The sequence below is a fragment of the Oryx dammah genome, unplaced genomic scaffold (assembly GCF_014754425.2).
Source record: "Oryx dammah isolate SB20612 unplaced genomic scaffold, SCBI_Odam_1.1 HiC_scaffold_15, whole genome shotgun sequence".
Classification (NCBI taxonomy): Eukaryota; Metazoa; Chordata; class Mammalia; order Artiodactyla; family Bovidae; genus Oryx; species Oryx dammah.
The window spans coordinates 25,376,065-25,390,788 of NW_024070199.1; the positions used below are offsets into that span (position 1 = coordinate 25,376,065).

Sequence of the window (14,724 nt, forward strand, 5' to 3'; positions counted from 1 at the left end):
GTCGAGTCAGTGATGCCATCCAGCCATCTCATCCTCTGTCGTCCCCTTCTCCTCCTGCCCCCAATCCCTCCCAGCATCAGAGTCTTTTCCAATGAGACAACTCTTCACATGAGGTGGCCAAAGTACTGGAGTTTCAGCTTTAGCATCATTCCTTCCAAAGAAATCCCAGGGCTGATCTCCTTCAGAATGGACTGGTTGGATCTCCTTGCAGTCCAAGGGACTCTCAAGAGTCTTCTCCAACACCACAGTTCAAAAGCATCAATTCTTCGGCGCTCAGCCTTCTTCACAGTCCAACTCTCACATCCATACATGACTACTGGAAAAACCATAGCCTTGACTAGACAGACCTTATTCAGCAAAGTAATATCTCTGCTTTTGAATATGCTATCTAGGTTGGTCATAACTTTTCTTCCAAGGAGTAAGCGTCTTTTAATTTCATGGCTGCAATCACTATCTGCAGTGATTCTTTGTTACCCTCTATTAAAAGAGATATCTGTCCCTCCTCCTTCCTAGGGCTAATATCCTCACGAATGCTCTACTTATTATTTTTTTTTAATTTATGTTAGATGTGGTGGGTATTTGTTGCTATGTATGGGATTTTCATCGCGTGGCTTCTCTTATTGCTAAGCGTGGGCTCTAGGGCATGGGCTCAGTTCTTGCGGCACTCAGGCTTAGCTGGTCTGTAGCATGTGGAATCTTCCTGGAGCAGGGATCGAACCCATGTCCCCTGTGTTGGCAGGCAGATTCTTAACCACTGTGCAACCAGGAAGTCCGAATGCTCTGCTTATTAACCAATACTCTCTCTGCTTATTATTTCTATCTCCAATATCTTCTTTACATCTTATCTTTTAAAAGAAAAAAAACTTGCCCTGCCCTGATTTTCCTCCCCAATTACTGCTCTATTTTCACAGTCACTTACCTCAAAAGAGCTGTTTACACTGGCTTTTGGGCTTCCCTAGTAGCTCAGATGGTAAAGAATCTGCCTGCAATGCAGGAGGTCTGGGTTCAATCCGTGGTTCAGGAAGATCCCCTGAAGAAAGGACTGGCTACCCTCTCCAGTATTCTTGCCTGGAGAATTTCATGGACAGAGGAGCCTGGCGGGCTACAGTCGCAAAGAGTTGGACATGACTGAGCGACTTCCACACTGGCTTTAATTTCCCCAGCTACTTAAGAGGTTCTGTCAGGTGGAAATGATTTTGCCTCCCAAGGGACATTTGGTAATGTCTGGAGACATTTTTGATTGTCAAAATTGGTATGTACTGGCATCTAATGAGTAGAGGCCAGGGATGCTGCTAACATCCCACAACACAAAAGTCACCCCCAACAATTAAGAATTACCTGGTCCAAAAGTCAACACTGCCGAAGTTAAGAAGACCCTGGTGTTCTCCAATCAGACTTTTTCATTCTTATTACTTTATTAAACATCTCCCACTAAGGCTCTCAATGACATATGTCACTTTATCTTCCTGGCATTTTCAAGCCCTCATTTTACATGACTTCACATCAATCAACAACAGAAAGCCAATCCTTGCATCTTTAAGGCATCCTCCTCTCACTTGGTTACCATGGTTTTGTGTTCTCTTGGTTTCTCTTTTAACTCCAGCCACCGCTTAGTCACCTCCGTGGACTCACACTATAAACTCAGCTTTCAAAACTGAAATTCCTCAAGACTCAATCTGTCTTGTCACTTTATACTCTCTTCTTAGGCAAGCTCATTGAAATTCATGATTTCAGTTACCGTGTGTAAGGGATAGCTATTGTCTTTGCCTGTCAAGTATCTCTTTCTCTTTTTTTTGACAGAACCTCTCCTTTCCTTTCAGTAACTTCCTCTCCCCAACTGACAAGTATCATGGGAATGGACAAGTAATCCCAAAAAGGCCAATTATCAAGAAACTAATATGGGTAATGGAGAGGCAGGGTACTGATACTGTCGGCTCTAAGCATGCAGCTGATGGGAACCATCTTTGTTGCTCCATGAAAAATGTCCACAGGATATTAATACCAACAAGAGCGAAAAGATGAGCAAAGATTGTGGAGAGAAAAAATAGCTCTAATGATACAATTTGAGCATGTGGTTCAGGCCTCCTTGGCATTTCAGTTACATGAATCAGCATATGCTCTTTCCCCTAAGCTAGTTTGAGTTGGCTTCTGTGGCTTACTGCTTTCATGCTGATGATGCTCACATTTATAACTGCAACCCAAAACTCTTTTATGAATTCCAGACGCTTGTACCCAACTGCCTGTTTTCTCTCAGATATTACAAAGGCACCTCAAATTCAATTTCTCCCTAACTGCAAACATGATCTTCAAATCTGATTCTCTTTGAATATGCCTTCCCTCAGTGGATTATACTACCATTTAACTGTGCAAAACAGAAATCTAAGAATGACCTTTGTCTCCCTCATTTTCCATCTCACTCCATTACCAAGACCTATGAATTTTACCTTTTAAATACAATGTATCTCAAATGTGTCCCCATCTCTTCATCTCTACTACTACTTTTTTCTGTAATACACAGCCTCCCCCAAGTTTATCTACCTATACTCTTGTCCCCTTCAAATTTGTTCTGTCCATCACAACCCCAGGAATCTTTTTAAAAACAAAAGCGAAGACTGTGTAACCAGTCCCTTTCTTAAGTTCTTCGGTAGATTTCCATAGCTCTTATGGTAAGAACCCAAACACCTTTGTAAGACTTATAAGACTTTCAGTGGCCCAACCTGCCTACTTCCCCCAGCCTTATCATACACCTCCCTATGTTCCCTTTGCTCTGTGCATTTCAATAACTGACCTTTTTCTCCTTCCAGATTCTCAAGTGCCCTCTTTTTATATCTACCTCAGGTCCCCTTCACATGTGTTCCTCCCTCTGCTTGGAATATTAGTCCAGCCTTCCAAATTAACTCCTACTCATTATTCAGATTAGTTCACATTTTACTTCCTTAGAAAATCTTGCCTCCCTGTACCAAGAATGGCCTCTCCCCAGAGCAGTTAAATTCTTTTCTTGTATACTCTAAGAACTTCGTCGTTTGTCATCGTGGCACTTAACAAAATGTGTTATTATTGGCTTTTGTAACTGTTTTATTAAGTTGCTATCTCTCATTAAACTCTATAAGGTCAGAGTCTGACTGTTTTGTTCACCAATATATTCTCAACATTTGTGTAATGCCTGGCACATAGTAAGGACTCAGCATTATTAAAAGAATGATAAGTAAAGATTCTATTTAAGCTTACCTTCACCATAGTGGATACTGGATGCACTCTCCTAAGATTTTTCAAAATTGATTTTACCAGATCTGTCACAGACAGTCCAATACCCCAAGAGGTATACCCCTTCAGCTTGATAATCTCATAGGCACTACAGTTGTGGAAAGTAAGAAAATCAAATTCATGAGAACTGATTCAGAGAGAACATATTTTTCAAGCATCTATTCTAAAGCAACCTACATTTTAATAACACTCTTAAAATTTTCTTAGAGATCTCTTCTTGAAATTATCTCTGAATAGGCAATAAAAATTTCTATATTATTCTCGTAAACTTCATTATTCACTGTAAGTAGTAATTTATCCTTTGTTTACCATAAAGGCAGAGTACTAGGTCATTTGTGCCACTCGAAATGAAACTTAGCTTCAAATTTTTGTATTTTTGCTTAAATATCCAAACAAAGAATCTGATCACATTGAAAGCATATATATCTTGCTGACCACATAAAATTTTTAAGGTGTCAATGTAACTTTAAACTTTATATAAGATAAATTATATCTTTTCCCTAAGGATATATTATTAATAATATATTAAAGCATGGGGAAATGTTTTGATATTTTTTCAAAGGAAAATAGCATAATCCTAAATATTATGTAATTTCTTATCTCAGGCTTGTAAAAAACATAATGTACTTTTATAGGAACTTTAGAATTATATCAATCCACCAAATTATTACATGATTATTTTTGAGTAACAGGCTTACAGGTGACCTCTTCTTTATGCTTATGAATGTTCTTATTTTCTGTAATAAATATGTATTTTATTTTTGCATTACCACCAATAGCAATGTGAGTTTGGATTGACAGTAAAACTTAAAGGACAAAGAGGTTTTAACTTAGCTCAGATTTTATATATTTTTGAGAAAAGGATCCAGGACAAGAAACACAGAATGTACAGCATCACTATTTGTATCAGGGATTCTTGCAACCACCTAGGCACAGTATCAAGGCTCCAGGACTGCACACAACACACTCAGTAGCAAATGGATCAGTATACATGGACTATACTTATTTTGTGGTGTCCTGTGATTTGACTATCAATCCAAAAGCAGGGCACTATTAGAGGTCATGAAGATTGGTATCAAATTAAGATTAACTTTCAGACTCTCAATATAACCAAGACTCTGTGGGGCTATTTTAAAAAAAAAGGAAAGGAAGTTTAGCCTAGTGACTGACTGACTGGTGGTCTTTAGAGCTGAAGAAAGCTATGTGTTAGGTAACTGAGAACAAATCTTAATAGTGGAATCTGGAGAAGAGGGTTGAGAAGAAAATGGCTAAGAACATAATCCTTTAGTTGTTGTTAACCAATCTAATGAAATTAAAACTGCTGATATAAAAGGGAGAATCAAGAAAAAGCAGTTTTAAGGCAGGTATTTTAAGACAAAAACTGACCCATATTGTAAAGTAAATGCTCTATTCAGAAACTGGAACGACATCCTATTGAATCATGTTGTCACTCCCCTGCAATTGTTAGTTAGGCACTGAAAAATTAGAGTTGAATAATATAAGAGTTGAGTTGTTTTAAGGAAAGTACTAGCAGTATCCTTAGGAGGCTTTACAACTATAGACCCTCTGCTAAATGAAAAAGGGGTAAATACTTTAATTTTGGACACTTCATTGTTAAGGACTAACTGGAATGAGTACTCATCTGTAAAGTTGCAGTATTTGGTATTCAAATCACACAGGACTTCAGTGGAAAATGTGATCTTAATCACTATTCCCTTATAGCAACAGTGTTTCAAATGGAAAAGAAACTAACAGTCCCTGTAGTACAATTATCAGGGACTGGGCAGACAAAAGTCCAACAATGTGACATCCCTATAAAGATGGGTTACTCCATGACGTCTGGAAAGCAGTCTTGGCTAAAACAGGTTCCTTAGTGTCTAGGTTATAGTTGTCCAGCCAGATCAGATAGATTCCTGCATTTACTGGGAAACAGCTCCCAATAGCCCCTATAAATGGGAAATATATAGTAGATGGGGGAAAGGGACATTTTTGTTGAGAATGATATGAAGTGATTCTTTAATATTAACATAAGTTTCATTTGGTAGGCATTAATTTAATCTCTTATCAAAAGCTATCTGGCATAACAAACATTTGTAGTCCTCTTAAGAAAATTTAAGAAAATGAAACATACCATTAACAACCATCAAAGAAAAGATATTTTTGGATATTAACCTGAAATTTCCAATTGATGTGGGAATAGTTTGACCAGAAGAGGAAATGTTTGGTTCAGAGAAATTGAACACATAATACAGCTATCAAATAACTTTAATAAGGTACAAATGATGGTAAATAAAAGGAAAAATAAGATAGTACAATTAATTAAGAATTATCAAAACATCTGGTGAGGGATTTTGGTTACCTATTTAATTTTATATATTCTGGTGATTATAGGTATACAAAGCTTGTTTTTTTCTATGTATAAAATATTAGGACATGTTTGTCATAAGAATTATGAGCAATATATAACACAAAGATAACCACCCAGGTCATGATGAGATATCAAGGTAAAGGGTTAACTGTAGGTATGAATCTTTTCCAAAAAGCTAGGCGTATTTGGAAAGATGACTTTGAGTATGCTTTTTCACAAAACAGTTGTCTAGGTTTAAAACCCTAGGTGGCTCAGACAGTAAAGCATCTGCCTGCAGTGTGGGAGACCTGGGTTTGATCCCTGGGTTGGGAAGATCCCCTGGAGAAGGGAATGGCTACCTACTCCAGTATTCTTGCCTGGAGAATTCCACGGACAGAGGAGCCTGGAGGGCTACAGTCCATGGGGTCACAATGAGTTGGACACGACTGAGCAACTTTCACCTTCAAGTACTGGAGGGTTCTAGGAAGATGGAGAGTAGGAAGCACCAGGAATCTATCTCTCCACCTAGACAATAAATGCAATGGCAGACTCTGTTTGATATAACTTTGGGGGAAACTCTGGAGTCTTCTGAAAGCTCAAAACTTCCAAGGGAAGCCTTGTATATTAAATTGTGGTTAATTTAAGCTCTTAGCACAGTAGCAGCTGTTCACATGTACCCAAAGCAGCTTGTGCACAGCCTGTGAAAAGGACTCTTTTCTTCAAATGTCAGAGATCTGTTTTCTAATGAATGATTACTGCTTCTGATAACAGAGGTGGAGACAAAGAGGGCAAAGCCATTATTGTTTCACCTCCCCACAACGATTGCAAGCTTCTCCCCTTTTTATTAAGGTGGCCTCTAGGGAATGTAAAGACCAAGTACCCTTTTCCTCTTCCCTTAATATTTCTTTTTTCCTCTTGGAAGCCAGACACTGAAGACCAGAATATACAAAAGCAACTGCATATTTTGAGGAAATTAGAAAGTAACCACCTATGTGCACAGGCTTAGAAACAACATCAAAGACCATAAGATTACAACTCAGGCTGGTCTTGGCACAGAAAGAGCTTTCAACAATCAAAACACAAAAGCAATACCAACAAGAACAAAAACTCAGCAAACCCAGGGGACTGGATAGATTCTGATTTCTAAAGTTGCCACATTATTAGATTAAAACATCTGGTTTTCAAGAACAAAAAAAATCACAAGGTATACAAAGATACATGAAAGTACAGCCCATTCAAAGGAAAAAATGAATCAACAGAAACTGTTCCTGGAGGAAAAAAACTGATGGCAGATATACTGGACAAAGACTTTAAAACAACTGTCTTAAAGATGCTCAAAAAACTAAAGGAAGCTATAGTGAAAGTCAAGAAAATGATGAGTGAACAACATGGAAATACCAATAAAGAAACATAAAACCTAAAAATAAACCCCAGACCCCAAATCCTAGAGCTGAAAAAAACAATAAGTGAAATGAAAAAAAGAAATCACTAGATGGATTAAACAACAGATTTGAGCAGGCAGAAGACAGAATCATTAAACTTAAAAGATAGGACAATGCAAATAACTGAGCCTGAGAAACAGAAAGAAAAAAGATTGAAGAAGTTAAAAATAAGATCATCACCAGAAACTTTGGAAGCCAGAAAGTAGTGGGCAGATATATTTAAACTGATAAAAAAGAAAACAAATGTCAACTGAGAATCTTATATCTGGCAAAACTATTTTTTAAAAGTGAGGGAAAAATTAAGACATTGTGAAAGAAACAAAAGTTAACGGAGTTCATCGCCACTAAACTTGCCCTGCAAGAATTAGTCAAGGCAGTCCTGCAGGGTGAAATAAACAGTAATTTTAAGTCATGTGAAAAAATAAAGATATCAATAAAGGTAAATGCATGGATATTTATAAAAGCTAGTAATATGGTAACAATAGTTTCTACCTCCACTTTTTGTTTTCTGCATAATTTTAGAGACTAATACATTTAAAAGAACAATTGGTCAAAAAGGTAGTATCACTGTGACTTTGGTATGTAACTCTCATTTTCAAATTTAAGAAACAACTGCATTTAATAGAATTATTAATTTATATTTTTGGGCAAACAGTGTATAAAGATGCAATTTTATGACATCAACAATCAAAAGGGGTGAGGATAGAACTATGAAGAAGCAGAGGTTTTGTACATTACTAAAGTTAAGCTGGTAGAAATTCAATTAAAAGTATTATAATTTTAGAGTGCTAAAGGTAATCCCCCATGGCAACCAGAATAAAAACAGCTATAATAAATAGCTGTTAAGTGAAGTCGCTCAGTCGTGTCCGACTCTTTGCGATCCCATGGACTGTAGCCCACCAGGCTCCTCTGTTCTTGGGATTTTCCAGGCAATAGTACTGGAGTGGATTGCCATTTCCTTCTCCAGGGGATCTTCCCGATCCAGGGATCAAACCCGGGTCTCCTGCATTGTAGACAGACGCTTTACTGTCTGAGCCACCAGGGAAGTCCTAAATAGCTGTAGGATATATACAAAAGAAAATAAAGAAATTTAAATATTCCACTATGAAAAATAAACACGAAACAGTAATATAGGAAATGAGGAACAAAAAGCTCTAGGGCATATAGAAAACAAAGAGCACAATGAAGAAGCCACTCCTTATCAGTAACTACTTAAAATGTAAATGAATTAAACTCTCCAAGCAAAAGAGATTGACAGAATGGATAAAAACACATGAACCAAGTACAAGCTATCACATGAAACTTACTTAAAAGTAAGTAAAGCCAAAGGCACAAATAGATTAAAAGATATTTTATACAAATAGTAACTAAAAGAGAGCAGGGTGGCTATACTAATGTCAGACAAAACAGACTTTAAATCAAAGAGTTTACAATAGACAAATGACATTATATACTAACCAGAGGTTCAAGAAAATAAAACGATAATTATATAAACATGTATGCATCTAATAGCAGGCCATCAAAATACATGAAGCAAATACTGGAAATATTGAAGGAAGAAGTAGACAGTTGTACAATAATAATTGAAGACTTCAATACCCCACTCTCAATCAGAAAGTAAGGAAAGAAACTGAGAATTCAACACAATAGACCAACTAGATCTAGCAGAACACTTTACTCAACAGCAGTGTCTATGTTCTCCTCACGTATACATGGGATATTTTCTAGAGTAGACTAAATGTTATGCCACAAATTAAGTCTCAATAGATTTAGTTCTTTTCAATTAAAAAAAATATTTATTTATTTGGATGCACTGGGTCTTAGTTATGGCACGCGGATCTTCAGTCTTCATTGTGGTATGCAGGACCCTTTAGTTACAGCATGTGAACTCTTAGTTGCAGCATCTGAGATCTAGTTCCCTGACCAGGGGCCAAACCTGAGCACCCTGCACTGGGAGCATGGAGTCTTAGACACTGGACCACTAGAGAAATTGCTAGTCTCAACAGATTTAATAAGACAGGCATCATACAGAGAATACATCATATTCTCTGACACAACAAGGGGAATTTAGAAATCAATAATACAAGTAAAACTGAACAATTAACAAATCTGTGGAAATTAAAAAGCACACTCTATAACAACCCAAAGGATCAAAAAAAATCACAATAGAAATTAGGAAATACTTAGGAGATGAATGGAAATGAAAACATAAAACTTATTAGACAAAGAAAGCAGTACTAAAGGGAAACTTATAGCCAGCCATATATGCTTACATTAAAAAGCAAGAAAGATGTCAATCAACAATCTAACATTCAACTTAAGGAACTAGGAAAAGAAGAACACATTAAATCCAAATCTAGCAGATGGAAGTAAATAATACAGATTAGAGTGGAAATAACAAAATAGAGAATGGAAAAACAATAGAAAAAAAATCAACAGTTTTTTGAAAAGGTCAACAAAATTGACAACTTTTAGCTAGATGAATTAAGAAGAAAGAGAGAAAAAAAAAAAAAGAAAGAGAGAAGACTCAAATTACTAAAATCAGAAATGAAAGTGAAGACATTATTATTAATTCTAAGCATTACACAGATACCAAAGAAAGACAGTCACTATTTTTTTTAAATTAAAATAATTTAAAAAGGGGAGGGGAAGGAAGAGAGAAAAGAAAAAACTACAGACCATTATCCCTTACAAACACTGAGGCAAAAATCCTAAACAAAATACTAGCAAACTGAATTCAACAGTATTTAATGGATTATACACCATGATTCAGTCCCAGGAAGCAAAGATAGTTCAACATACCAAAATCCACCAATGTAATGTATCACAGTAAGAGAATAAAAGAGGAAAACCACATTGTCATTACAATTGACCCAAAGAAATTATTTGATAAAATTTATAACACATTTTCATGATAAAAACACCTTAGAAGCTAGGAGTAGAAAAAAATTACCTCAACATAATAAAAGCCATACATGAAAAGCCCATAGTGAAGGTCATACCCAATGGTTACAAACTAAAGCTTTTCCTTTAAGATCAAGAATAAGGTAAAGATGCTCACTTTTGCCAGTTCCATTCATCACAACATTGAAAGTTCTATCCAGAGCAATTAGATAAGAAAGACAAATAAAAGGCATCCAAATTGGAAAGGAAGCAATAAAAGTATCTCTACTTATAGATGACATGATCTTACATGCAGAAAACCATGAAGACTCCATACACACAACAACAACAACAACAAAATGTTTAACTAATTAATGAATTCAGGTAAGTCAGGTAGAAAGTTAACATTAAAATACTGCATTTCTATTTAATGACAATGAACAATCTGAAAAGGAAATTAGTAAAACAATCCCATTTACAATAGCACCAAAAAAAAAAAAAAAAAAAGTACTTCAGAATTAACCAAGCAAGGTAAAAGACTTGTACAATGAAAACCACAAAACACTGATGAAAGAAATTAAAGAAGACATAAACAAACAGAAACACAACCTATGTTTATGAATTGGAGACTTAATATTATTAAGATGCTAATACTACCCTAGACCATCTACAGATTTAATGAAATTCCCATAAAATTCCCAAGGATAGATTTTGCAGAAGTTGAAAAACTCACCCTAAAATTCATATGGAATCTCAAGCAATCAGAATAGCTAAAACAATCTTGAAAGCTGAAGGACTCACACTTTCTGACCGCAAAATTTACTAACTATAAAGCTACAGTAATCAAAATTGCATGGTACTGGCATCAAGATAAACATATAGACCAGTGAGATAGAATAGAAAGCTCAGAAGTAAACCTCCATATCTGAAAATCTGTTCAACTGATTTTCAAAAATTGTGCCAACATCACTGAATGGGAAAGGGGCAGTCATTTCAACCAATGATTCTGGGGAAACTGGATATCCACATTCGAAAGATTAAAATTGGACCCTTTCCTAAAACCATTTACAAAAACGAATTCAAGATGAATCACAGATCTGAATATAAGACCTAAAACTATGATACTCTTACATGAAAACACAGGGCAAAACTTCACAACATTGCACCTGGCAATAATTTCTTGGAATAGAACACAAAAGGCAACAAAATAAAAAACAGACAAGAGGACTTTATGAAAATGTCTAAGTTTTGTACATCAAAAGACACTATGAAAATGTGGAATGGAATTCCACATGGAATGGAAGAAAATATTTGTAAATTATCTGATGAGAGATTAATATACAGAATATAGTAAGGACTCTTAAAACTCAACCACCAACAAAAAATCCAATTCAAATCTGGGCAAAAGACTTGAATAGACATTTCTCCAAATAAGATATACAGATGGCCTAATAGCACAGGACAAAATGTTCAGCATCACTAATTAAGGAAATGCAAATCAAAACTACAACAAGATATCACCTCACATCCATTAGGATGGCCACTGTCAAAGAGAAAATAACAAGTGTTGGTGAGGATGTGGAGAAATTGGAACTTCTCTACAGTATTGGTGGGAATGTGAAATGGTATAGCCACTGTGGAAAAAAGCATGGTGTGCTTCCTCAAAACAAAGGGCAGAGGGACAAGAGGGCATCAGAGGATGAGACAGCTGGATGGTATCGCCGATGCAATGTACATGAACTTGGGCAAACTCCAGGAAATGGTGAGGGACAGGGAGGCCTGGTGTGCTGCAGTTCATGGGGTTGCAAAGAGTTGGACACGACTGGGTGACTAAACAACAGCAGCAATTTCACTTATGGGTATATACCCCAAAGAACTGAAAACAGAGTCTCAAAGAGATCTGTACACGCATATTCACAGCAGCATTATTCACAGTAGCTAAAGCATGAAGCAAACCAAGAATCCATCAAGAGATGAATGAATAAGCAATATGTGGTATGTTTACATACAACACAATATTATTCAGTCTTAAAATGTAAGGAAACTCGGACATATACTATAATATGGATGAACCTTAAGGACATTATGCTAAGCAAAATAAACTAGTCACAAAGAGACAAATACTGAATGATTCCACATGTATGATATACTTAGTCAAAATCATAGAAACAAAGTCCTTACTGTCTTCTTTTCTGTTTGAAAAATGTCCCCCAAAAGAAAGCTATGCATTATATGAGTCCAACTTTGGGAATTTTCAGAATGTTATTTACCTCACAAAAAGCAAAAATCAACTTTTATACTTTTTGTCTGTAAAATATGTTGCTACAACTGATTATTAAGGTACTAAGAAAGTGAATAACTAATGTTACCTTCCAACAACTTCCTTATGGATATTTTTCCAGGAGTCCTTGTCTGAATCAGTTCCTAACTTAGGGTCTAGACTCTTCAGAGCAACACCAGCAACATTTACTCCACTCCATAAAGGCACTAAAAGAAATAAATCTCATAATGAACCCTTCTGCCCAATATTTCAGTTGTTTAAGTGCAGTGGATTTTTTTTTACCCAGGTGTTGGCTTTATCATATTTTATTAATTTATACATATATGGTAAGTTTAGTGTGGTTTTTAAGAATAAAGTTAGGTTACTACGTTACACCATATATAAAAATAAGTTTCAAATAGACAAAAGTGAGAAATGTAAAAAGTAAAATTATAAAGTATCATAAAATATAAAATATGCAGTAGAATTTATTGGTAATTTGTGGTAAGGAGGCATGTTAAAGCAAGATACAATATAGAATCCACAAAGAAAATAATCTATAAGAAATAACAAAATATTATAAGAGGGCAAAGAGCAATAAATTAATATCATACTATTAAACCATACAGAGGTTTTTTAGATAAAATCATGGAATATTAAATGAGAGAAATTAAAACATATCTGGGAAAATTATTTTTAATGATTATTGTCTTTTAAGCTAAGACAATAACACCAGCCAACAGGGTCAAATTAAGGCACTGGTCAAAAAAATTTGTTTAAATCAAATAAAAAATACTTATTATACTATGACCACTGAAGTATGAAGAGAAGTACTTATTAAATGTTTTGAACAAATGGATGATCAAATAAAGGAATAGATGGTGCCTATTCTCAATGGATCTATTGGCATTATGGAAAGAAGACTGATGCACATCACAGAATTAGAGAGCATTATAAGCATGAAGTTCTAATTGTGTAGCAGAGATTAAATGTTTAAGTTAGGAAAAGAGCCAAGACATATGACTTAAGTAATAGTTTAAATCACACATTAAAAAATTTTATTTCTGTGAAAAGTCAGGGAAAAACAAATCTCAAGACTCACGAAGTAGATTAATGGTTGCCTGTGGTTAGGGCACCAGTGCAGGAATTCTTGGGGATGATGCAAATTTTCTACTATTAGACTGTGGTGATGGTTGCACAACTTTGTGAATAAAAGTCCAGTGAATTACACACTTTAAATGGGTAAAATTTATGGGATGTGTATTATATCTTAATAATTCTGTCCTTAAGACCACAATGAAAGTGCTCCAGACCAAAAAAAAAAAAACAAAACCACACACTCATTGAATTTTAAAATAGCTATATTCTCTATGCACTATTTTGTGTGAGGTAGCTAAATCAATGACACAAAAGACTTAAAGTTAAGAAAAACAACAGTAAAATGCCAACACTTTAAGGAAAATAAGCATTATTAAAGATAAGAAGTACGATTATATAATGGTAATGAGTTTACACTTACCACTAGAATCACCATGTTCACCAATAATCCAACCATGGCAGCTGGAGGGATGTACACCTAACTTCTGTCCAATTAGGTAACGGAAACGGGCAGAGTCTAGATTACAACCACTTCCAATTACACGAGTTGCAGGTAAACCACTTAACTTCCAGACAACGTATGTCAAAATATCCACTAGGAAGAAAAACTTCTTGTTAGAGAAAGATTCATAGTAACTTCTTACAAATTGATTTTCTGAATAGACAGATCAACTAACTTAGAGTCAAATATAGATTCATTAGAGTTCAAAATGAATCAAGTCAACAAAGAAAAAAAGATAATCTCTCAGATGGGTTTTAAAAGATTAAATGATTCACCATCAGAATTTTAAAATGAAAGATTCTTTTTTGAAATAAAATATGTGCCTCTGTATATTTAATGATCGGTGAATTATACCTCTTTAAGATCACCTAGATTTTTCCTCTTTAAGATCACTTAGATTTTTCCTCTCCATCACCACGGCCTCATGTAAACTATCAGAGTCTCCTGCCTAGAATAAAGCCACGTGCATGCTCAGGAAAAACATGAGAAGATTGCAAACTTTAGCTCTGTTGAGAAATAGATTTAAGGGCCTAGATCTGATAGATAGAGTGCCTGATAAACTAAGGAATGAGGTTCGTGACATTGTACAGGAGACAGGGATCAAGACCATCCCCATGGAAAAGAAATGCAAAAAAGCAAAATGGCTGTCTGAGGAGGCCTTACAAAAAGCTGTGAAAAGAAAAGAGGCAAAAAGCAAAGGAGAAAAGGAAAGATATAAGCATCTGAATGCAGAGTTCCAGAGAATAGCAAGAAGAGATAAGAAAGCCTTCTTCAGTGATCAATGCAAAGAAATAGAGGAAAACAACAGAATGGGAAAGACTAGAGATCTCTTCAAGAAAATTAGAGATACCAAGGGAACATTTCATGCAAAGATGGGCTCAATAAAGGACAGAAATGGTATGGACCTAACAGAAGCAGAAGATATTAA

At 35.5% G+C, this 14,724-nt stretch overlaps 1 protein-coding gene across 1 annotated transcript in view; it reads right to left on the reverse strand.

The window, feature by feature from the left end:
- Positions 1–14,724, reverse strand: part of LOC120874331 (L-lactate dehydrogenase C chain) — a 31,231-nt gene that overhangs the window by 3,630 nt on the left and 12,877 nt on the right. The window contains exons 3-5 of the mRNA XM_040255694.1: positions 13,716–13,889; positions 12,306–12,423; positions 3,229–3,352 (exon numbers count right to left, since the gene is read on the reverse strand). Coding sequence (XP_040111628.1) covers positions 3,229–3,352; positions 12,306–12,423; positions 13,716–13,889 — 416 coding nt within the window. The remainder of the gene's footprint in view (positions 1–3,228; positions 3,353–12,305; positions 12,424–13,715; positions 13,890–14,724) is intronic.